The sequence below is a fragment of the Sorghum bicolor genome, chromosome 4 (assembly GCF_000003195.3).
Source record: "Sorghum bicolor cultivar BTx623 chromosome 4, Sorghum_bicolor_NCBIv3, whole genome shotgun sequence".
NCBI lineage: Eukaryota > Viridiplantae > Streptophyta > Magnoliopsida > Poales > Poaceae > Sorghum > Sorghum bicolor.
The window spans coordinates 57,744,888-57,769,930 of NC_012873.2; the positions used below are offsets into that span (position 1 = coordinate 57,744,888).

Here is a 25,043-nt window from a genome sequence, read left to right on the forward strand (position 1 = left end):
TTAAATCCACAACAGTCCACTTCAGCACATGTAGATTGAGGTAAATACATGCCCATCCAAACAAGCCCTTAGTTGCTCGCCCCAGCATGAGCATTTCGGCTTTGTGCATCACATTCTGCTCCAACATGAGCATCTTGCGTTCCGTACAATGGGCTGGTATTATCACCTCGTGTCTCCAAAGGCGTTTGCAGATCGCCGGAGCTAGCTAGTGCGACGAAAGTGAGCACACTGCACACCGCGCCTCTTTTGAGCACAGCCGGTCAAATTGTCGCGCGGATCAGCCGGCGACTGCCGTGCCGCAAGCACACCAAAAGCCGCTGCACCCGTTCATCACCGCCGCGCCCTTTTCCTCTTTTCCAACTGAAAAAAGGGGTTAAAAGAGAACAAAAAAAGAGGAACCGCCCCAGCTCTGTCAGCTAATACTGCGCTCGTCTCAAGCAGCCAGTCGGCTGCTGTAGAAACCCGTCAGAATTCACACGAAATCGGTCTCCTCTCGGACAATTTAATAAAAGAAACAACACCGTGAAAACGACGAGCCCTGAACTCCTCGACCTCTACTCTAGCGTCCACGATCAGATCGAAACATCTGCGTCATTGGGTTTTCACGTGGATACACGGCAGTCGGCAGGGTCACAGGGATCGATTTCGAGCTAGTCGCCCGTGCATCCGTGCTCGGGAAAAAAAGGACGGGCCGAGCACGTACGGCATGAATGGATGGAGTCACGCGGTGGACCCGCCTTCCTAGCTAGAGTGTCGTCTTCTCTAAGAAAGCTCTCAGTGTCAAAGTGTCAATGTTTTGCGGGAGAACTCACCACCACCAATCCACCATTTGCACTCATCTCACGTCGTCCTTGCCGAGTTTAATTAAGGGAGCTGCCTGAACAACTTTGCCCCTGTCGCATTTACTTTCTCCCTTATTATCAGTGGCTCGGTCTCGACAAATCTTAACCGTGCATGCAATGCAACCACGAAATCAGAGCTAGCAGGGACACAGGACGGATTTCGAACTGGAGGCAATGTGCAGTGCAGTGCAGGAATTTCCAGAAGCTTGGGAGTTTGGAGAGCTTTCAGCTCGATGATGGTGGTGTGGGCCTGTGGATGCGCCTTTGAGCCTTCATTGTGCTGCGTCGTTCTGGGTTCTTCTGGTAATGCCTTTGACACCAAGTTACGCGCACCAGCTGCCATGCATTGCATCGTCCGTCCGGGCTCCGGCGTAGTAACTGCGCAGCACCGGCTTCCCTTTTGTCTTTTCCCTTGTGCAGCAGTAAAGGTTTCTTCGGATCGAACGAACAGCATGCTGCGACGCTGCATGCAAAAACAAGTGCCTGGTCCCAGAACATGTGCTGTTTGGACGCGGCCATCTCTGCCGACAAATGCAGTATATACTCTAGCAGGAGTGGACGTTGGTGATCTCTCAGGTTAAAGAGCCAGGAAGAAACTACAATGCGTCCGACAAAAGGTTACAAGAAAATCATGAAAGGGTTCCTCCATTTCTGAATGCTCAGCTGCAAGCCTGCAATGAGAATCAATGGCATGCATGGGAAATGCAATCCAACCGTAGGGGCGTGGATTTTGTTTTCTCTCTCTTTTTTTTTTATATTCAACGGATGACTGCATTGTCCCCATAACGATCGCACGAGGCTTATCCAATAATGCCAATGGAAAAAAGCAAACCGATAATAAACTAAAGTAAATGATTTTTTTTCTCTCAATCGGGTGGTTAATCCGTATTTAATATTTTATTAAGAAGAGTGTAACAACGTGTCAACGTGTTATAAAGTTTTATGCTATTGGTGAGCAGCCAATAGACCAAAGCAACCTAGCTACTTGCAAGGATAAATAACCAACTAATTACATTGGAACGCTGAAACGCGACCAAACTCATTCACCTCAATAAAATCCGGTAACATATGAGCAAAAATGCAACTAAACAGGCAGTCAAGATGCTACAGAGATTAGCAGCCGAAAACGAGGTCACGTTTTAGTTCTAGACTAGACTAGAACGTGTTTCAGGAATAATATTCCGTTTCTGGTTTCGAGAACAATTATATATATTTTCATACAGTGTAAAAAAAAAGTTCAAAAAGCATTCCGACAAGATGGCTACTAGCTAGACTAGACGGGCGTGGGAAACTCCATCTCTTGGAACACTACTGTTGCGCGCCCTTCTTGTGCCCGATCGTTTTTGACGGCACGAACAGGTAGTTAGAGTCACCACAAACGTACCCTCACTCACCCACCGTCTTCACTCGACTACTGTGCCTGTGCCCCCACCCCCGCGCGTTCCCGTACGTGCACGGGCAGCGGCTGCATGGCTGTACGACTTGCCCAAGCTCCGCGGGCCGCTTCACGGCTCGAGCCCGGCGGCACGACGAACAAAACCCTCTTGTCGGGTGTGGTGACATTGACATCGACCCGCCACCTAACCGGAGCGAGCCCTCCCCGACGTCCCCCGGCTCCAACGTTCCCGCGGCCAGTCCAGTCCCCACCAGACCACGCCAGAGGCCACGGCCCACGGCCGGCCACAAACGCGCGCGAAAAAAACCAAACCCCACACCCGCACCCGGCCACGGGCCACACCCCGGCACCATGAGTCGATGATGACGCTGCGGGCCGCCACGCCCCACGTGTCATCGGCGCTCGGCAACGGTCGGGCGGCGAGGGCAGCCGCGCCGTCGCCGATACGGCGGGGCGCTGAGTGAGCGGGTTCTCAGAAGGGGGCAAACCGCGACGCAACTTGACAAGATGGGGACGGCACGGGTCGGAAGCCGCAGGTAAAACAGCGTGTCGACACTGGTGCGTGGCCGTGCGCGTGCAAGGGCCGCGCCTGCATGCGCCACCGATCCACACAGCGTCGTCACGCCGTGTGCTTTCCCAATCACATCATGCATGTTTGCACTCAGATTTGGGGCGTTCGTTCCATGCTTCCATCTGCGGGTCTGCCTACCATTCCATTCTGGAATCTGGATCTGGGTGGGTGGATTCATTCATGCGTGCGTGCGGCTTGGATGATATATACCGTTGGTTTGGCCGTTTGGGTACGGGCATGACCAACGGACTCCAAGGACTTGGAACGAACCGCAGCCATATTGGATCGATGGCACAGCTCGTCATCTTCTACTTCTACTGATATATTGAAGTACGTAGAGCTAACATTTTAAATCCCAAACAATTTTTTTATCGGGTGCGGCAGTTGATCGAGGGGTCCTCCTCATCAACCGGCCGGCATGAGGACTCGTATCGAGAAAGAAAAATCTTATATGTAGGGCCCCCAAAATAATAAAAAAAAAACAACTATACCTACTGATAACTTTGTATATGGTATGATCCCCACTAACCTTGCATTGCTTGTGTACTCCGTATGTATCAGTGCATGCAACTTGTACTGTGTTTTACAAGGAAAAAACGATGGTTAAATCTACGTTTTGTTGGAGGGATCAATGATACTTGATTACTTGTTTAAAGGTAACAAGTAGTTTATCTTTAGTGGAAAAACTTTACCTATGGGAACCACCAACAAGCAAGGCCGGTACCCGGCCCTCATCACGTGGCAAAGGCCATGAAGCTCTCCAATCCCCATCATAGCAAAAACAGAAAACGGATGCCACTATGGGACTGGGGTTGTATACTCGTATGGTATATCAAACAGCTAGCCATGCAGAAAAGCTAAACCGCTGCCGTTTTTCTCTACGGCCCTTGCTCTTGTCCACATTATAAGTCCAGGCAGCCACCACCCCTACTCGTGCATTCCCATTGTCCCTTCCCCGCCATTTGTGCAGGGAGGCAAGCTCTGAGCACTCAGAGCACATCGGGAACTGGGGCTTCTCGAAGCCTTAAAAGCGACCCCCCAGACCCAGAGAGAGATCAGAGGAGCAAGTACCACCACCACTTCGAGCAAGGCCGGCCATTTCTGCACAGGACAGCGGTAGTGTCGGTAGGCGTTCGCTGCCGCAGCTGGCTGTGTCGCCGCCGTTCTCTGCTCTTCACGTGCTTCGCGCCATGGCCGCCGGCGCCTCGAGCTCCTCTCACGCCTACGGCTTCTCCATCAGCGCGGTGCTCCTCGCATCGTCGTTCGTGTGCCTCTTCGGCTCCGGGGAGGCTTCGGGGGCGGCGCACAGGGTGGTCGACCCCGAGTGGCACCCGGCCACCGCCACCTGGTACGGCAGCGCCGAGGGCGACGGCAGCGACGGTAATACATACCCCCATGGCTCTATGTTCAACTCTCACGTCCTTCGTCCTGGGTAGAAGAAGAACTCGCTCTGCAAAGGATTAATTAACAATGGCGAATGAAGGCATTGCACCTTCACTACTGCACCCAAACTTGTGTTTTCTTTCTATAATTTTCCTGTAAATGCGAGCAGTAAGCACGACACTTTACCTTCCCATTCGCGTCATGGCTACCATTTTTCTTTTTCTTTTTCCCCTTCCAAGTGTAATATACCCATTCCATGCCACATTTTGGCATTACACATCTCGGCGTGTCCCTTAAAGTCTGATAGAGGCATAGAGCGAGGACGTACTGTGGCTTGCCATTGCCACGTAGATTACAGAAAATACAATATTTGCCAAGCGGAGAACCTTTAAGATTCGTGCGTACGATGGTGGCCGGCAATGGAGCCTGTACGTAGCCCATAGTCGTGCTCCACTGTGTCGGGTCCTTAACTCGCCGCTTTTACTCGGCTAGGAACCACCAACAACAACCGTTCCGTTTCGCGTCGGGTTTAAACCACCGACACTCTGACGTATTTTCCGCCTGACACGCACAAAATGGGCTGACAGGCGGCATATATATGTATAGGTGAACTCACTTGCAAGTCAAATATTACAGAATTACAGCTATATATTCCTTTTTTCATTAGTACAACGAGGCAAGGTTGCATCAGTATTTTTTACCCTGACGGCCCTGATCGACCATGTGAACCAGTGTGGGAAGCTGGGAACGGTCCATTTTTCGATCATTTCTCAACGGAACTGCTGCTGTGTCCATACTTGTGAGTCGAGAGCTACTTGCATTTCTCTGCGTCCCTACAAATATTCTGTTGCCCGTTTGGCTAGCGTTGGTTAGATCTGGCCACGCAGTAACTAGGACCTTTGTCCAACGTGCTTGCCACACTGGTTTCATTCACCTTGTTGTAACTTATTAATTACTGGTGTGGTTAATTATTCAATAGTATAGTACATATTATATATTACTCTGTACTGGAACTGTCAATAGTAATTACAGTACTACTTACTCTGTACTGTGTCGTCACTCTAATCCCTATATCACCGTGTTCAATAACAATAATTAACCATCTACAGGCGGCGCGTGCGGGTACGGGACGCTGGTGGACGTGGTGCCGATGAAGGCGCGCGTGGGCGCCGTGAGCCCCGTGCTGTTCAAGTCCGGGGAGGGCTGCGGCGCCTGCTACAAGGTCCGGTGCCTGGACCACGGCATCTGCTCGCGCCGCGCCGTCACGGTCATCGTCACCGACGAGTGCCCTGGCGGGGTCTGCTCCGGCGGCCGCACGCACTTCGACCTCAGCGGCGCCGCGTTCGGCCGCCTCGCCGTGGCCGGCGCCGGCGGCCAGCTGCGCAACCGGGGCGAGATCAACGTCGTCTTCCGCAGGTACATACGCTGAACCGGCCTGAACATGCTTGCATGCACAGATCTGTTTTTTACTGGTCATCGAGACCACTGTACTATGTAGTACGCGGCAGAGTCAGAGATGAATGCTGCAAAGGGTAAAAAAGAAGCACGCGAAGGGGACGGCTGTTGGTCAACCGTATCCGGCGGGCGAACTGCATGCCTTGCTTCTGACGTTACTAGAAATGCAGACACTAGTGAACTCTGTCTCTGTCAAAACGAAAAGTGGTACCGGGGTCCGGGGGTTAGACAATAGACAGAAGGTTAAAAATGTGACGCTGTCAGATGAGGACCACCATGGGTCCGGGTATGCAGTAGTTGGATCTTGGAACGTGCCATGGCCATGCCATGCATTACCTCTTTTCGCTGAATTAATCAAAGAACATACAGTGGGCACGCCATGGCCAAGCAGAAATCAATGTGAGACGACAGAGTTGGCTTTGTTTATATGCACTCAAAAACCCAAAACTTTACAAGATTTCCCATCACATCGAATCTTGTGACACTTGCATCAAACATTAAATATAGATAAAAAAGATAACTAATAGCACAGTTTACCTAGAAATTATGGTACAAATCTTTTAAGCCTGATTATTGTATAATTAGATAATGTTTGTCAAATAAAAAACGAAAGTGATACAGTGTCAAAATTCAAAAAGTTTTTGAATGTAAACAAGGTCTCAGACTGTCCGTACTCGCTCATGGCGTGCGATGGAATGCACATAAACCCACAGTTATTTACAAATGAGCAACGACCACCATTGGCTGTCGGCTGTCGCGTGCGCTTGGAGTAACCTGCCGCCGGTGAATCCTCAAATTTACGGCCGGCTTTTGTATGCATGCTTGCAGGACGGCGTGCAGGTACGGGGGCAAGAACATCGCCTTCCACGTGAACGAGGGCTCCACTAGCTTCTGGCTCTCCCTCCTGGTCGAATTTGAGGACGGCGACGGCGACATCGGATCCATGCAGCTCAAACAGGTAAATAATAACACATCAATGCAAGCCTCGGCCTATTCACTTAAGTTTGTCTGTCAAATTTATCAATCATTTCATAGTTTTTTCTCTCACACCGTACTTCAACCATGGCTTATATGCCATGCTTTTTTTCCCTTCACAATTCACACCACATCCATAAGTCTCCGCTCGACCACGGCACCATGGATACGTGCGTACGTGAAGTATGATCATTGCGGTGGAGTGCAACAAAGGGCTTTTCCTCAGTGATACTGGGAAGGTGTTGGCGTTTCTTTCCATAGGGACATGCAGGTGTTTGTGGGCAGCGCTAGTGCAGCATGTGAGTGGGATCCCCCCGCTTGCTTTTTCACATGCGGCGGCTCCGGCTAGGGACATGGGCGATGGTTTTCTGGACGCGCATGGGCCAGCGTGGGCCGCAACTAGGCTTTTGTCTGTTGCCCTTTTGTGTCCCGTCGCGTCCATTAGCCATTGCTGGTAGGAATGTGTCATCTAGGGTTCTAGAATCACATGCATGTATATGTCCTCCGTCAGTCACACAAAACAACACCACGGCTAGTAAGCTATATTAACTAGACTAATACTACTGTTTGCGGCGTTTGCCGGCAAGTCTAGTGGTACGGCACATGTCAAAGTTTTGTTACCTTTATTAGTAAATAGATTGTAGTATCTTCGCAAAAAAAGTAATAAATTGTAGTACTAGTTTTTGCCAAAGTCATGATTATCGCCAGCTACACATATGGCCCTGTTCATTTTTGTCAGGAGTTAATAATAATCTCTTCCTTTTTCCCTACGGTGTGCTTCTGCTTGTACAATAATGCTAGTGTCTTTTCTAACAGTGCTACTCCATCATATCATGTGGATCGTACTAACATGAACCTGTCCTTCTGGGTGGTCTCACAATGTTATCCCCACTGCATGTACCAGCACTGTCAAACTCGATCTCCAGCTGTTATTATAGGAGTATACCATTATTTATACCAATGCTGCATCCATTAATAAGTCTCGGCTTTCAGGAACTGTAGCGATTTCCTCAGCCTTTTCTTTCTTTCTTTCTTTCTTTCTTTGTGGGGTGATTTTCTCAAATTACTAGAGTGAAAACTATTTTGTTTGGTTTGTCTTCGGTGCTACTTGGAGTGACTGAAGTTTCACTTGGATGTGGATGCAGGCCAACTCGGCGCAGTGGCGAGACATGCAGCACGTCTGGGGGGCCACATATAGCCTCACCCCGGGCCCACTTGTCGGGCCCTTCTCCGTGCGGCTGACGACCCTGTCCAGCAAGCAGACCCTTACGGCCCAGGACGTCATCCCCAAGAACTGGGCCCCCAAGGCCACCTACACCTCCCGGCTCAACTTCGCGTAGAGGCCTTCTGCTGGGCCGAAGTATTATCGGCCCGGGAGGTGGTTAATTGGGCTTAGTTATTGTCAATCAGAGGCCCATATTATTCTGTGCAGTTTGATGTCGCGTGAAGAAGATAATCTTGGTATAGTAGTGGATAACCTGGTATTATGGCCCAGGTAGCCCCTCTCCTAAACTGGAGAGAGAGAGCGTCTGATTCGGTTGGTGTGAGCCGCATGCTTCCTGGAGGCTGGAAATGGGAGCTCCGGTGAAGAGCGGCTGGGGAACCAAAGGCTTGCATGACTCCTCTTTGATGGACTCATGCAATACTTATTTCTGCGTTTTATCTTGTAACTTAATATATTGTTATTAATTATCGTGCCCTCTTGGTACATGGTTGTAACTTGTGACTTATGCACCCTAAGTTATAGGGTCTCTAAACTATAGTCATGTACTTGTTCGTTCATGTTATCTATCAAGGGCTGTTGCCATTTTGAAGGGGAAAAAATGCAAGCTCAAATGATCTATTGTAATAGCTCACTGTCCAGGAACAAGGTACCTCTACTGTGTTGTGATTATGTAAGTGATGAAATGGAGGACTGCCCTGTTCACACTGTGTGGTAGCTGGAAAGTGCTATGTAATTACTACTTGTCCTTCACTTCCTTTAATGAATTGAATGGGCACATCAAAATCGTATCAATCGCTGTAAACTGGGATATCTGTGCAGAACTACTTCACCGGAAATTGACCCGTTCCTCGTCACTTTCCAATAATCTGTGCAATCACGCCGGATGCGCTGCACACGTACGAGTCAGAAGCAATTACGAGATTCGCCTAGGGTCTTGTTTAGTTTACGCTAAAAACCAAAAACTTTTCAAGATTTACTGTTATATCGAATCTTACGGTACATATCTAAAGTATTAAATATAGTTAAAAATAAAAACTAATTACACAGTTTGTCTGTAAATTGTGGGATGAATCTTTTAAGCCTAGTTAGTCTATAATTGGACAATATTTGCTATAAACAAACGAAAGTGCTACAGTGGCCGAAAAATTTTCATTTCGGCAACTGAACAAGGCCTTAGTTAAACTAGCTAAAATTTAACTAAATTTATAATAAATACTATTAGCATTATCTTTATTATAAAATGTATTTTATTAATATTTATTTTGTATCATAAATATAACTAGTTTTCAAATATAATTTTAGTTAAAGCTTAAATCAGTTGACTTTAAAAAACGAGAATTGTATTCTTTCTAAGATGGAAGGAGTATGTTGCAACTGCTGCCTGTGCCCTCATCAAGCTTGGCAAATTATAGCCTTGATGATGATGATGATCTGCTCACTACTGCTGCATCTGTGCTCTCTTCACGAATGCACTGTTACTTGTTGTATTGTAGTACTAAAATTTTGTTTGTTGATGTGAAAAGTTATAGCTGAAAGTATGGTTCGCTGATTTTATTATGAGAAAAACTACTATTAGCTAAGAAAAAATACGGTTTATAAGACAAACGAACTAATCCTAAGTGGAGTCGATCAGGCTATATGCACCCGCCCAGGTTCGTCTTTCATAGGGCTTGAATAGCAAATGATGCATGTAAACATGACAATTGTATTCTCTACAGAAGTTTTCCTCACTGAATCCTCCTTGTTACCTAGTCTCGGAATGCCTTGTCTTCTTTTCCAAGGAGGCCCGCTCGAATAGGTAAAAGATTTTTGGATTCTGATTAAAAAAATTGTACCCTATCCAAACAGGGAAGATAGCGAGGCAGATTCTTCAGTCTGTAGTTATTTGGTTGGCTGAAAGGTCATAGCTAAAAGTATTGTTCGCTGATTTATTATGAGAGAAAAATACTGCTAAATAACAACTTAGAATCCTCTTCTTACTAGATAATCTAGATTTCTAGAATCCAATAGACCAGTCTCAGTATGAGTTTTGTGGTCCATTTTTCAACATATTAATATTTTAAAAAACAATATAGAAGAGTTTTATCTCCATAAAACTTTTATCATCTCTCTTCATCAATATTGTACTACATCAACATACTTAATGCCATAAAACTCTGATGAAATTCCCGTTAAAACCGGCCTTAATCCAAACAACATCCAAGTTGGAGACTTCAAGCTAACAACTCCATCTTCTCATTACAAATTTCTCACTAGTCCAAGGATCGAGACATTATTGACATCCTAGTTCTAAAGGCATCCCAACAACACGTGTGAATCACTGTCTAAGGTGTACGAACAAAACAATAAAACGAGGATGTCACCAGTTTTTCTATAGTCCTCTTTCATCCACGTTGGAGATTAGGGCATGTACAACTCGTCTTAAGATGCGTATGCGTCTGTGTGATGCGTTTTATGTAGAAAATACCCCGTTGCGTAGTATTGATTGAGAGAGAGGAGAGTCGTCATCTGGTGAGGAGACAAGTGATACTCGTGCTCCGAGGTCCCGTCGTCGGCATAGAGACATGCTATACGGAACGTCGTCTTGGCTACGTCCATGCGGGATCAAAAGAGAGTGCTAGAAAGACTCAAATTGTTCACGAGATATTGAAGTGTCAATACTCTGTATTAGTTCTTGTTAGAGCATGAAGTTTTTTAATTAATTCATACTATTTTTTTATTGATGATAGTAGTTTTCCAAGTTCACGGGACTATTGTTTCATGTTTAGGAGCACTAAAATATTTAATATTCACTTAGAAATTTGTCACAAAGAGAAAAATGATTTTATTTTAGATAAATGTCTTTACTGCTTGTTGGTTTCTGAAATTGGTATATATTCTTGAGAAAATGGCTTCTAACTTCAATAAAAAATCAACCTTAATAAAATATAAAAAGTTTTATTTACTTATTTATAATGTACTATATATTTACTAGCCACTGATAGTGTCTAATGAAGAGAGTAGATATGAAATTTCTGTTATATTATTTAAAACAAATGTTTTACTAGCCAATAGCGTCAATGAAGAGAATAGACATATGAAATCAACAAGAATAAAAAATTTTAAAGGGAGAGAAAGAAAAATAAAAAAACACAAATTTTGAAAGAAACTGAAAAACGCCCCACAAAAAGCCCGTGCGTTTTTTTTTCGCCGTCCGCTGCCTCATCCGTCCGCTCTCCTCCTTCCCTCTTTCGGTATCTCTCTTTCTCTCTACCCTCTCGCTCCCAGATGACTGTTGGGCCGCCGCCGCCCTAGACCAGGTTCTGAGGCTTGCGTTGGTCTCTTCGCCGGCGACGAGCACCCACCAGGTACTCCCACCCAAGTCTTCTCTTCCCTTCCCTTATGCTGTGCGAAGCTGAGCACCGAAACCCTAACCTAAAGCTATTTCGCCATTTGACAATCCTCCTAACTTCGAAGTTTTTGCAAAAAATATTGGGTGTACACTGTACATCCATGTCCAGCTTGTTCGTTTCACCTTGATTCCACCAGGAATCATTCCAGATGATCAAATATAGTTTAAATTAACACTACATTCCTGGTTGGAATAGTTCCGGGTGTGCATTCCCTGCCAACCGAACAGGCCCTTACTGGATCCGCCCCTGGCGTACTCTATTCGGACATGCTAGTATCTCTGATGCTTGGATTCCTCTCTTATTCGACTCTTCCGGTGGGTGTATTTGTAGTTTGGGCACGGTTAGGGCCTCTCACACTTGCATTGGAGCGTGATGATCATCTGTCACTAGAATTATTGCTCACCAGTGCTTGAACCATACAGAGACAAACTGACAAAAGTGATATCCAATTTTTCCATTTTGCTTGGGTTTATCCCTTCTCTTTTCAATTTTACATTTGGGTTTGTTTTAACATTTTGATTACCGGTCCTGTTACTTAGTTCAGGAGGCAACTCTATCTGCCATTTTCTGCTCCTGATTATTCTATACGAATTTCGGCAGTATTTATCTCCATCGATAATGTTTTCATTAATGTGCGATTAGTTGATGAATGTGTTGAGAGGAATGCTTATCATGCTTTTACTGTGACCCTTCATTTTTATCTGTGATGACTTCTAAGATCATGTCAATTCTTCAAGGATTAGAAGTTGTTGCCCAGAAATTATGATCACAGGAAAATAGTTTGTAGTACTTTGTACTGAGTGGTTTGAGTCTATTTGATACCTTAAATTTTGCTATTATACCTATGCACAAGTGGTTCCTGTACCATTTTCTCAAACCAAAAAACACCTTGGAAGAACTAAGAAACACAACAGCTTATCAGACCCTATTGAACATTTTCTGCTAATCTTAGTTTGTTAGTCTGTTTAGTGTCTTACTCTCTCCATTCCAAATTATAAGATGTTCTGGCTTTTCTAGATACATAGCTTTTGCTATGTACTTAGATATACACTATGTCTAGATACACAGTAAAAGCAATGTATCTAGAAAAGCCAAAATGTCTTATAATTCAGAACGGAGGGAGTAGTATATAAATCAGTTTACCATGAAATTGACACTTTATAATGTATTTAAGCAACTCAACCATTGTTGTTCACAATTCTCAATAGTTTCTTGTGCTGATAATGCTACACTCTGTGTCATACTTATCATGTGATGAACACTTCTTTTGTTGGGCAGGTCTGACAGTTCAAAAGAGGTTCCCTCCTGGGAAAGGTCCTCATCATGGATCTATCCCATGCGATGACTTCATCCAGTGACGATGAAACCAGGGCACTTAGTACATTGCTTGATGTGTTCAGCTGTGCCTTTTCACTTGATGATATAGCTGACGCATATATCAAAGCAAATGGCGATGTCAACAAAGCTGGAGATTTCTTAACCGACCTTCAACTTACGTTACCTCATATCAATGATGTTAGGTCAAGTGTCGAGACTAACCTTTCCCATACTGACAAGGCAGTTCAAGAAAACTGTACGGACAATTCAAGCCGACCAAAAACTCTTCCCTGGACTGAGCAGGCAGTTGAAGAAAAGCATATCGAGAATTCAGATCAAACAAAAATGCCTGAAAAGTTGCACAAGTCTAGTGCTGCATTTGGTACTGTCTCCAGCATGTTAGGAAAAGAACCCACCAGGGCTGCAACAACAGTGAGTAGAGCATCAAGAAAAGACAAACCTCTTAGGGTTGAACTGCCAGAGTACATGCGGGATGATTTTAAGATGAAATCTGATGAATCTGACTCTGCACCGAGGAGAGAGACTCTGAATGACAGAGATGTTGAGGAGTTTTTATTTTGCATGCTTGGTGAAGGATTTAAGCTCAGTATGGAATTGATCCGTGAAGTTCTAGGTTAGCATGTCTTCTATTTGACCTGTATTTTCGCCCATTCATTCCATGTACCAAGAGATGTCCTGATTGTTTAAAATTTCCTTTTGCAGGCAGCTGTGGGTATGATATTAAGAAGGTACTGATGTAATTGTTGTTTATTATATATTTTCTGCCACTTCCAACTGTTGCAAATGTAGTGAAAGGGTTTAACATTTAGGCTTTATCATTTAGAGTTTATAGGACATAGTTTCATCTGTTATTACATTTTCCTCTTGGCTTACTAATATAGCTGTGCATACATATTTCAATTTGCTGTTTCATTTCTTATTGGCCTACTAATAGAGCTGTGCTGTTGTATGCAGAGCATGGAGGAATTGATGTCATTTTATGAAAAAGATCCAGACAAAAAGGCAGAAGGCAAACATAACACAATAAAAGTAAGACTACTTCTGTCTCTTCACCTGTATATTTCTGAACTGTACTCCTGTATATGTGCAACTTGTTAATGACTCTGTAACGTTCATCTGAATTCCTTTGAGGACTGTTTGTTCTTTAAATGTTTTGATTCTTTATTACATGTTTGGTCTTTCATTGACCTGAACTCTGAATATAGCATTTTACTTTCCCTTTCTTTTTTTTGTCAGATTGGATTGATCAGTGTTCACCATTTCTTGTGCTGATATATTGATCTTTAGCATATATCACTTAGGTCTGCCCTTTTTAGCTTGACATGGTATCTGATTTGTTGCGTGATTTTTTTTTAAAACTTTTTATGTCCTTTTATTTTTTAAATAGTAGCTCACCCAGTCAACTTCTACTGTGCTAGTTTATATATGAATTTTCATTTGAATGCCTTTGGCATTTGTTTCGTTTGGTATAGGTGTTTGAATGATTGTGGCCCATAATATATTGATGGTGCAGGATGTGGCAGTAGAATGTTCTGTTCCAAAGGGAAGATGCTTAGGCTCGCAGTCAATAGTGGGAATGCAGAGGTCAAAGCCAAAGATTTCTCCAGGAGAGGTGATAGAAGCAATCTTCACTGTACCTGATCGATTGGAGGAGGAGCCAAAATTAAAACGATATGAATTGGGCGCAAATCGAAACCGAGTCCCATATCAGAAACCAGTCCTGAAACCTCTTGAGGACATTTCAACATATTCTACTGAGATTCCTGTCAAAATTATCGTAGGTAGCAAAGGTATACTCAGCATACTAGTGCTCTCTTTGTTTTCAGAATTTAGTTTATTGTACATTTTATATGAAGCATACCGAGTGCAAAATCTTTGTCTAGTTGTGTGCTGCTTTTTCTACATTTTCAATCTTTTGTGTGAACATATTCAGTTAAGCCTGTAACACATTTGCTATGTAGACTTGAAGACGAACAATGTAAGATCTTTAAAGTGAACAGATAAAACCAACCATAATACAACCTTTTCAATGGCTTGAACGCATAATTAAAGCCAATGTATGTATCCTCTCAGTCATTTAGTTCTTTGTATCTGCATTTGTACTGAATTTTTGTGGTATCCATTATACATGCCCATCCACTTGCAATGTGTGGTAGGAAAAAGTAAAGTTAGTGTTTGTTTCTTACCTGTTGCGTGTTTAACCAGTTGAGTGTTGATATCATAACAAAATGTTATCTGAACACTTAGTTATCTGCAGGGGCTTTGGCTAAACAAATTTCATACTTTCCAATGACAAGTTACAACTGTGGGATATGTAGGATGGCTATTTTTTGTACTGAAGTCTGACTGAACTTAGCAAATACTACCTCCGGCTTGCAGAGAGTGACATTTTGGTTTTGTCCTAAGTCAAAATACTTTAAGTTTGACCAAGTTTATAGAGAAAAATTATCAACACTTATAACACCAAATAGATTTTCTATGAAATTTATTGTATGACGAATCTAGTGATATTTATTTAGTATCATAAATGTTGATATGATTTCGTACAAACTTGGTCAAACTTACGATTGTTTGACATAGGACAAAACTAGGTGACACTCTTTGTGGGACGGGTGTTGGAGCAAGTTCTAATCTGTGTTTTATGCTTTCTCAAAGTGTACTAAGGTTGCTTGTGTTTACAGCACAAAACATGCGGCTCAAATCAGAACAAGAGCTTAAATGTTTTTTGCAACATGTTGATTACTTTTGAGATAAAACAGCTAGCATGAAATCCCCTCTAAAGAAATGTAAAGTCTATGTGTTGTACTATGTATCATAGCGAAATGTTTAACTTATTTTGACTTGTTCGGATTTATGTGTAGCATCATCCGTGAATGAGGAGGAATACCAGAACTACCGCAGGGCTGCAAAGCAGCACTGGGATATGATGAAGCAGTACTATGAGAAGGTGGTTCCAAGATGATGTCCATTTTTTTTAGAACGCATATGATGTCCTTTGTTTAATTTGTTTCCAGTAAATATATTGTGTTTATTTATTGCTTGTGTTATGTTCTGCTGAAATTTGCAGGCTGCTGATGCTTTTAGGGAGGGTAACCAGAAAGAAGTTGATTATCTTATACAGGAAGTAAGTGTCACACTTTTTTTTGGGGTGGGGTTGGGGGTGGGGGGTGGGGGGGGGGGGGATTACATGTCGAAGGTTTTTTTGGCCTGCTTAATACCTTAGAGCTACATGATTCTAATAAAAAGTGAATGCTGTGACTTGTGGTCATAATTATTAAACATAAAACATGGGAAGGTTTTGTCTGCTTGTTTTATCATGACATAGGGACCAGAATTCAAGAAAACATATTACTAACTGAAATACTCTCTGGATATCAAGGGCAAGCGCTGTTATCAGATGGCTCGATTGGCTGATGAGAAGTCTGCTGGGGAGATTATCAAGCCCAAGTAAGTGTGATGTTTATGTCTAATGGAATTATTGGACTGTTTTTTTATTATTTTTTGTTGCCTTAGAATGTGTACTTATAAGATCAAGTTGTCGGCTTCCTGCAGGGAAACAGAGTCAAAAAATGAGTTTTGTCTTGATCTGCGCAAACAAGATGCAGCAAATGTATCTAATCTCTTGAGACTCCATCTTAAACAGTTGGCAAACATTCCATGTAATATTGGTTCATGACTCTTTGAGTTTATCATCAGTTCCTCTGTTGGGAATTATCTTATTGCTCTGATGTTTCGTGTTTGCAGCTTTTGATTACTTGAAAGTTATCATTGGTGTTGATGACGGCAGTTTCAAGATGGGACAAAAAAGAAGAAAGGTGTGAATCTGCTAGCTAATTATTACTTCTGATTTTTGCACTATACCTGCTGCTTAGCTGGATGCATGATTTTGAAGTCAATCCTTGGGTTGCGCCTTGAGTTTTCATCCGAAATACTAATGTTGACATAAAACTCCCACTTTATTATGATATTAGTAAAATGCTTCATACCAACATTTTACTTCATTCTGTTTTGCACTATGTACAGTATTTTATTGAAATCTTCATTTCGATCCCTCTTGCCCATAGGCCATAGCTATATAGAGAATAGGTCTCTAGACAAAGTGTGTCAAGAAAACATTACATATTTTGTATCACGGAAATGAATTAACAAATAAAACAGTAAAACATGCTAAATCTTTAAGATATATCTGCGCATAGTCAATATACAGGTATTGTATATGGTGTAGGTCTAGTCACCATGATTAATCGTTATGTTTCATGCAATTTTGCCGTCACCCTTCTTCGTCTTCCATTGAATGGACATGGATGCATTGTATCCAGGTTTTCGTCCAGAATGCCTTAAAATTCTATGTTTAACCGACTCCTGTGTAGCTCAGATGCTGTTTTAGGTCTTCACCTGAGGATGACGATTTTGACTGTTTGAAATTTGAATGTGATAGGTGATGAAGTATGTGGAAAAGAATTCATTTCAGTGGACTGAAGAAGAGCCCCTCTCTGGGACCATCCTCATCCGGATTAATAATCAGGTGGAAAATCAGCAGGGATAGGTTTATGTATACAAAGGTGGGGATGATCATAGATCGTAATATAATACATCTAAGTGCCGTTTTGAAACAAGGTGCTGTTGTTCGTTTGGCAAATGGAGTCATGTAAGCTGCCATGAATGGCATTCCTTTTGTGCACACACTGCAGACCTTTCGAGTTAGTTAGTTGCTGGTGACCACAGAGATAGAGGGAACCCAGGTGATCAAAGGGTTGAAATGATAGCGTGACAGTTAGATACTGAAAACATTCTTTTGACGCTCTATGTTACCAGTAGCTTATGTGTTACTGTTTGCCAATATATGTGGACAATTCTTTCTGATATACCGCAACGGTCCTTCGCAGTTTCGAAACCGATTTCTTCTTTCCAGGATCAGAATTCAGAAGCTGGTTTTCAATGTGACATCTTGGACGCCGTCATGCAATCACCAAAGCTCTACTCCGTATATTACATTTACACACGACCCTACCCACATACGTCACTGCCGCTGCTTCAGAGAAATCAGAACAAGAGCAAGCACAGCGCCACGAACACGAAGAGGAAGAACCATATCTGATGCAGGGACCTCTCTACCTCCATATGCCACCGTCTCTGCCTCGGGCTCATCAGATGATAAGTGCCCGAGTAGTGCATGGCCGGCGGCTGCGCCTGCCCACGGAGCACCATCGGGAGGACGGCCACCGCCATGCCCCCGAGCATCCCTCCGGCCGTCGAGCGCATCATGCCGCGGCCCCCGAACGGCGTGGGCAGGAGGGCGTCGAACTGCGCGGCGTGGGCGTGGGCGTCGGCGGGGTGCCGCGGCGTCCGGGCTGGCGCGTCGGTCTCGGCGTGCCGATGGTGGTGGTGGCCGCCGCCGTCTTGCGCGCTCTGTCGCAGGGCCGGCCGGCACGGGATGCTGGCCAGGCCGCGCGGAGGCGGCTTCTTGGCGCTGCTGGAGCTCCCGCCGCGGCCGTAGAGCGGCCCGAGCGCGTCCGGGGACACGGCGGCCTTGCACACGGGGCACTGCCGCCTCGCCGAGCTCATGGCGTCGGCTTCGGCGTCGGGGCGTAGCCACTCGTAGATGCAGGGCCAGCAGTAGAGGTGGCCGCAGAGCGTGACCACCGGCTCCGTGGCGCACTCGAGGCAGATGTTGCAGTCGAAGCAGTCAAAGCCAGACTCCCCCGCCGCCGCCGCGGGCGCGTCTGCGCCGATGACCCTCTTCGCCGGTTCCTCGCCGGGAGCCCCCCTGGGCTGCTCACCGGCACCGCCCGTGCGCGTCTGATCCATGACTAGTTCATGCACTTCCAGGGAGCACAGAGGAGGGCTGGTCCGTCTCTTGGCACTCCGTCTCTCCCTGTCCTCTCGTCAGCTCTTGGTGGCGGCACTGCAAAACAAAGGGCCATTCGATCACCGTGACGAATCGGAGCAAATACTACGCACAACGCACCGGCTTAAATGCCGAATCTCACACCAATCAAGACATATACCGAACGAAAACAAAGGAGAAGGATAAAGCACGCCACGTAACTACGTACTACACATCTGTGGCCTCGCCGTACCCGGGTCATGTGCAAGATGTTAGCCTGTAGCACGGAGTGAGTGCGCGTGTGTGTGGGGTGTCGTCACCTAACGGGGGGAGCGAATCTATACAAGAAGAGTAGCGATGGGATTGAGGGGTCCAGAAACTTTGAGGCTCAGTCAGTCAGATGTTGTTCAGCAGCCTATCCACAATTCAGAGGGCCCCAAATCGAGCATTCATTCAAGATACATTTGCTCTAGATGAGCAGACAGCAACGCTGACAACTACGCTGCTCCAGGCTAAATGGCCAATGGTAATCTTACAAAGGAGACGTGTGTTAACGGTAATCACTCTTGCTGTTTCCGCAAAAGATGATTTTTTTTTTACCGCATCTTGTTGTCGTTTGGTGTTTACCATTCCTTACACGGAACCACGGACGTAATCTTCAGTCTACGCAGTGTTAAATCAGCCAACAGTAATTTCAGCCATGACTTTTCAGACCAGCAAACTGGTCCTTAGGTGTGATGGTATAGAGACGTCCTTGATTGAAACGATTAGGATCCACAGGGTCAACACTCAACACACTAGCTACCGTATCAAACTTTACATCGAGATGAAAGCAGATGAAAGGTACCGGCACTTACCCCTTGATCCGATCAGCTAAACATGTCGTCGTGATTTGATTTCGGAGAACGATGTTGGGCAATTGGACAGCGACAGGATTAACTCCTTGCTTTCGTACGGGAGCAAGGAAGACTAATGGAGCAGCGTTGACCACACAAACAACCGGTAGGAGGGGAAAAGATAGACCATGCATCTGTATTCTAATCTTCAATCTGATCCTAGTCATTAGTTAAGCAATTATTCTTCTATAGGAATAATTGACAAACAACGACACGATAGGATACTTAACTACTTTATAGGTTTAAAACCAATTACGAGCTAACTCGAGTTTGGAACACTAGATATTCAATCAACGGAGATAAAAGCAACAAAAAGGCTCGTTTTTAAGCATATCTACCGATCAGACCAGACAATAACAAAAAGCAAAGATAATGATTTCCATCTTGAGATAAGATCCCGAAACAGGAATAATTTGCCCAACAACTAACTATGATGATTTTGTTTTCTTGAATCGTACAAACTCCATACCCGAAATCCTGACATAGTCACAGACTCACAGTGCACAAAAACAAAAGCGTAACAGGATCGGGAAACCATCAATGATTTGGCCAGCAAGTTGGAGGAACTTTTCATAAAAATAAGATAGGCATAGATTTAACTGTCAATATATTAGATTTTCCTTGTTTTATCCTCCTTGTGTAGTTTTGTGCATCCTCTCTCTTTTTTTAAGAGGAGGAGCTTACACCCCTACTGGAATTTATTAAAAAAAGGAATAAAAACACAGTACGTAACAGAACAACAAGGCTAAGCATGTACATATAGCTGTGATCGACTATCATTTTGACTTTATGATGGAATCAGGTTATGATAGATCAACAGGCGAAGCACACGGATTCAGTAAAGTTTGATGGCTTACACCGCTAGTTAATTAATTACCAAAGGGCAGATAGTTTAGTGCACTCGAGATACCAAAACCGATGCATAGAAAGTTATAACCCACACACGTCACATTTCAATGGATTTGTATCTAGTTAAGCTTAGCAGTTAGCACACGGTGCCTGCAAAACAAGGTGCCCGTTAGCCTTTGAGCTTTTTGTTTGGCGCACTCAACATACGGCCGAGCTGATCCGATCATTTTTGTGTAAGAATGAAGCAACATCCTGAAGCTTTTCCTCTACTCTAGTAAGTATATACTGTTTGAGTCGATTACATTTCATAAATTAAAAATAGTGCATAAACAAAAGCACACACGATTCAATACGACCTTTTCAAATAGGATGCGAGTCCATACATGAAAAACGTGATCCTATTAGCAGGACGCGCAAGTATGACCCGCAATGTACCGAATGGTAGTTGGCAACAGAGATTTGGTTTCCTTGCGAGAGAGAGACGGACAGAGGAGAGGACAGAACAGCAAACATTTTGGCGTTGACAGAGACAGATTTGCTGCATCCCTCGAACAGACCGAGTTTACCAGATCCACGGCGATTCGTTTGAAAGGCTAGAAGGTGGGTATCGAAATGGCGGCAGGACCTTTGTTAGGAGAGGCAATCATGTCCAAAAGGGGCCAAGAACAGCGATGGAAATTGGAAACAGAACACCCCCAGCGCTGGAGCAGCCAAAGCAGCTGATCTAAACCATGAACACAGGCAGAGCAGAGCAAGCAGAGCACCCTGGATACTACTACTACCACTACGTATGAAGCAGCGCGTGCTCGGATCATCGCATCACCCGGAGCCAATTAGAACACGAGAAGTGAGCGGGAACCAAGAAGACGACGAGAAGTGACGGTGGCGACTGACCTGCGGCGGCAGGATGATGCAGAGTGCAGCCGACGTCCCCCTCTCTTTGGGTCCGCGGGGTCCAGGTTGAGGAGGAGTTGGGGCAGCGCAGGCAGGATCACAACAGTGGCGTAACTAGGAATAAAAAAGGCAGAGGAAAGAAGATGTGGTGACACCGGCGATGGCGCTAACAGCTTTTATGATTGCCCTTGGGACTCGCAAGGAAGAGATGAGATGAGATGAGATGAGATGGGGAGGGCGGCGCGCGCGTCGACGTCAAGCCGGGGGATAAAAAGGCGGAGATGTTGCGGAATAAAGAATAGATGAGATGTGATGGAGCAGCGGTGCAGGCAGAGGAGGCAGAAGCGGACGTTTCTTCGCCTGTTGGAACTTGGGTTCAGCAATTGGGTTGGATTGGATCCTCTGCTTTTTCACCTAGATACTCTAGACCTAGTGTATTATTCTTTCTTTTCATTATCATATACTCTAGGAGTATTAAGGTGGTTTTATCTCTCCGTGATAAACACAAAAACTTGAGTCACGCCAGGAGATAGCTTGCGTCCACGTACAAAAGCATTTGGCCTTTCTTTGCGATCCCAAAAAAAAAAAAAAAACACTTTGCCTTGGCGTGAGAGCTTGGGCATCAGCTCATGCACGCCACTTTGTCCGGCTGGGACGCGCAATAGCTAGCAAAAGGGTAGATCAGCACAGCCCGCGCCGCGTCAGCCGTCAGCCATGGGCGCATGGCTCGTCTCTCTCCGCCCGCTGCAACGGCCAACGGCCGCGCCGCCGCAGCAATTTTCAGTTGGCAGCAGCTCCGTGCTGCGCGCGGCTAGTCGGCTACATCACACCACATTACATCAGCCGATCAGCGTCATCGGCTCGTTAAAGTCGTCTTTTCCACTTTGCGCTGCAAGGTCACACGGATCACGACTTCACGAGCGACAGCGACACCAACGGCGGCCCAACCCACCCCGCCCGAGGCCCGACTCGACTGCACAAGCAAAAGCCAAAACCTGAACCAACCAATGCATTATTCTCCGACCGGAACCGGGGCGATTTCCACCAGCCGATGTTTGTTCGCCGATCGGAACGGATGGTGGTTGAAGAAACTCGATCGCACCGAGCACCGCCTCCAGCAGAAAGAGAAGAAGACAACACTATAGCACAAAGTACCCTCCGGCTCCGGTGACGCATTATATTGCCAAACTGCCTAGTGCCTGCTCTAGTGCTCTACTGCACGCGTCTGGCCTTGGGGCGATGCCCGGAGGTCGGGGGGGTGCGTGGCACTGTGTGCCCATTTGCGCGAGGCGTAGCGTAGGCTGGTCCAGTGGAAATCGAACGTTTCGTTCACTCCATGAAGAGCAGAGTTGGCTGACAAGGAGACGCGAGCAGCAGAGCGCATCATGACGACGACGGCACTGCCCACGTCCACAGCATTCTCGGGCTTCTTCAGCTAATACACTTCAGCAGATCTTTATGCTGTCCTATGGGCGGGTTGAGGACAAATGATTCTTACACCACGCAAATCACGCGATGGTTTAGCCGATTTCATTAAAAAAAAAAGGGAGAGTAAATCCCTTGCTTGTTGAGGAGTGCTCGGCCTCTTTGGTTGGCCTTGTTTTGTTTAACACCAATGTTTGGACACATGTATGGAGTATTAAATATAAATATAGATCATTTACGAAGCTAAAAACATAGTTAGAGAGTAATTTGTAAGACGAATATTAGTTTATGATTGGATACTAATTGTTAAATAAAATAAAAATGCTATAGTATCTGTAAAACTTTAACACCATCAACCAAATACCCCCGAAGCGCTTAATTACCATTACCAATCGTTTAGTAGCCAGAACGAGCAAAAGTGCAAAACAATGCTCAAACGGACAGGACATGCATGCTGAATAGTGGCCACCGCGCGCGTAGCTAGCCTTTTTTTTGATAGCGCGACTAATAGCCAGGCAATCTAGCATTCTAGCTAGGCACTGGGCAAACAGTGGTGAGCACTGAGTAAGCTTCCACTGCTTGGTATAGTCGTAGACTCGTAGTCGTTGCTTGGTCGCTCTCTAGCGCGGGCTCTACCTGTCGATAGGTCGTTGTTTGTGGTACCGAGACAGCTACCGTCCTATTGTGTTGTTTTTTTTGCTCACTGAGGCCTTGTTCGTTTAGGCCCTTCCCCCAACGGGATTGTGGCCCGATCCACGTAGATCAGCTCGTCTTGGATTTAATCCCGGCCCACGAAAGAAGCTGCGTTTCGTGTTAGTTGTTGGGTTCTCTTGTTGTTATACAGTTTGGCTTTGTTTAGTTTCAATTTTTTTTTCAAAATAAACACCGTAGCACTTTTGTTTGTATTTAATAAATATTGTTCAATTATAGACTAATTAGATTTAAAAGATTCGTCTCGTAAACTATAGGTAAACTGTACAATTAGTTATATTTAATGCTCCATGCATGCGTAGCAAGATTTGATGTGACGGAGAATCTGATTTTTTTTGTAAAATTTTTTGGAAACTAAACAAGGCCTTTAGGGCACTCACAATGCAGACTCTATCATAGAGTCTAAAGTTATTTATTACCTCGAACAATGTAGACTTGGAGTCTAAATAAGACTTGGAGTCTTATTTTTTTCTACCTCTTTCTTCAATAAATATGGTGTCACATCAGCAAAATACCATAAATAATATGTAATTAATTGTCTTGGACTCTATGATAGAGTCTTGCATTGGGAGTGCCCTTATAATACTTATAATACTTGCTGACTTCTCCTCGTGGAAAAAAATTCTACTTGCTGACTGGTCGTAGTGTCGCAGCCTCTCGCATTTCGTGCTACTCAGTGTTGGATTCTCTGGCTCCAGGGTTGCGTGCCTTGTGTGAGAGATTGAGAGTTCATAGTCGTTGTAGCCTTTGCTTTGCTTTGTTAAGTGGTTCAGACACTTCTCCGGTTTGCTTTGCTTTATCAAGTGGTTCGGTGACTTCGGTCACTTCTCCGACGCACGTTGCTCGTCGATCCTTAATAGTTTTGTTACCCTTTTCAATTATCTTCTGTTGGCCGTAAAAATAAAACTACTTCTTAATGAAATATGTTCTCAGAGTGTTTTTGTGATTGTCTTCTTTTGGTCATGAAAACTTCTTTCTAATGAAATCCATACTTGATCATCTTCGGTCCTAAAGTGTCCCAATAAAAAAATAAAAAAAACTACTGTTATGATGAAGTTAAGCTCAAAATTATTGCTCCAACGTATCTCCAATTCCATCTACATTAAATAGTGGCTACCAAAGGTACGCCCCAGCTATCTCTATCCAAATAGAGGGAGATATCCAATTCTCCCAAGAGCTCACGCACGTCCCAACTGCTCGACCCTTCTTCCCGTGTCATCTAGACCTTGCCTCTCCGGTGAGCTACCACTACTCCTAGCGTCCTCCGACGAGGAGTCATCCTCTAGCATGGGGGGCGTATTGATGTCAACAGGGTCAGGAAGGAAAGAGGCGACACAGTAGCCCTGTTTGGATCCATGGGTTAGAGTTAGGTTTAGCTATTTGGGAGTCAAATAGCCCTAAAGTATCCAAACATGAGGGTTAGATTGAGGTTATCTGTATCTAACCCATCCTGAAAAATTATCCCTCCAAAGACTCCAAAGAGGTATTTATTTGGGCTATTTGGGGTTATTTGAGGTGGGGTCTATAGGAAAAGCGTTGTTTTGCCGCATGGGATTGGTTCCTCTTCCCCACGTGTAACGCGCGTACGTGCGACACAAACCCGCAGCTGCGTCACCGCCCCTCCTGGGAACCAGCGCCACCGCCATAAGCCTGTCTCATCGCTGCCTCCTAGCCGCGCCGCCGCCTCCCATCGATGGACAGAGATGGCTTCGACGTGTGGGGCTCTCAGCCGTCGTTGAGCAGCCTTGGACTCGCGGATCTCAACATCAACTCGCAAGCGCCGGCAACACAACATCCGGCCACGTAATCTCAACATCAACTCACAAGTTCTCGGGACCTGGGCTCTACGGAGCCGTCTTCTAGG

At 45.0% G+C, this 25,043-nt stretch overlaps 3 protein-coding genes across 10 annotated transcripts; 2 read left to right on the forward strand and 1 right to left on the reverse strand.

Moving 5' to 3' along the window:
• On the forward strand, positions 3,671 to 8,463 carry LOC8074807 (expansin-B16). The gene is made up of 4 exons (XM_002452467.2): positions 3,671 to 4,189; positions 5,302 to 5,608; positions 6,476 to 6,605; positions 7,768 to 8,463. Exons 1-4 carry the CDS (start codon positions 4,000 to 4,002, stop codon positions 7,960 to 7,962), a joined length of 822 nt encoding a protein of 273 aa, XP_002452512.1. The 5' UTR covers positions 3,671 to 3,999; the 3' UTR covers positions 7,963 to 8,463.
• Positions 11,045 to 17,437, forward strand: LOC8074808 (putative nuclear RNA export factor SDE5). The gene is made up of 11 exons (XM_021459158.1): positions 11,045 to 11,194; positions 12,518 to 13,190; positions 13,280 to 13,305; positions 13,532 to 13,606; positions 14,091 to 14,367; positions 15,439 to 15,524; positions 15,645 to 15,701; positions 15,957 to 16,024; positions 16,130 to 16,236; positions 16,322 to 16,392; positions 17,016 to 17,437. The coding sequence occupies exons 2-11, from the start codon at positions 12,563 to 12,565 to the stop codon at positions 17,121 to 17,123; spliced, it is 1,503 nt and encodes a 500-aa protein (XP_021314833.1). The 5' UTR covers positions 11,045 to 11,194; positions 12,518 to 12,562; the 3' UTR covers positions 17,124 to 17,437.
• Positions 17,368 to 21,374, reverse strand: LOC8074809 (E3 ubiquitin-protein ligase RMA1H1). Of its 8 annotated transcripts, none has more exons than XM_002454190.2 (2): positions 21,044 to 21,374; positions 17,368 to 18,482 (listed from the first exon to the last, which is right to left on the reverse strand). In XM_002454190.2, the coding sequence occupies exon 2, from the start codon at positions 18,383 to 18,385 to the stop codon at positions 17,621 to 17,623; it is 765 nt and encodes a 254-aa protein (XP_002454235.1). In that variant the 5' UTR covers positions 18,386 to 18,482; positions 21,044 to 21,374; the 3' UTR covers positions 17,368 to 17,620. The 8 variants fall into 8 exon arrangements, with proteins under 8 accessions (XP_002454235.1, XP_021314838.1, XP_021314837.1 ...); XM_021459163.1 differs by lacking the exon at positions 21,044 to 21,374 and adding an exon at positions 19,262 to 21,037; XM_021459162.1 differs by lacking the exon at positions 21,044 to 21,374 and adding an exon at positions 18,658 to 19,255.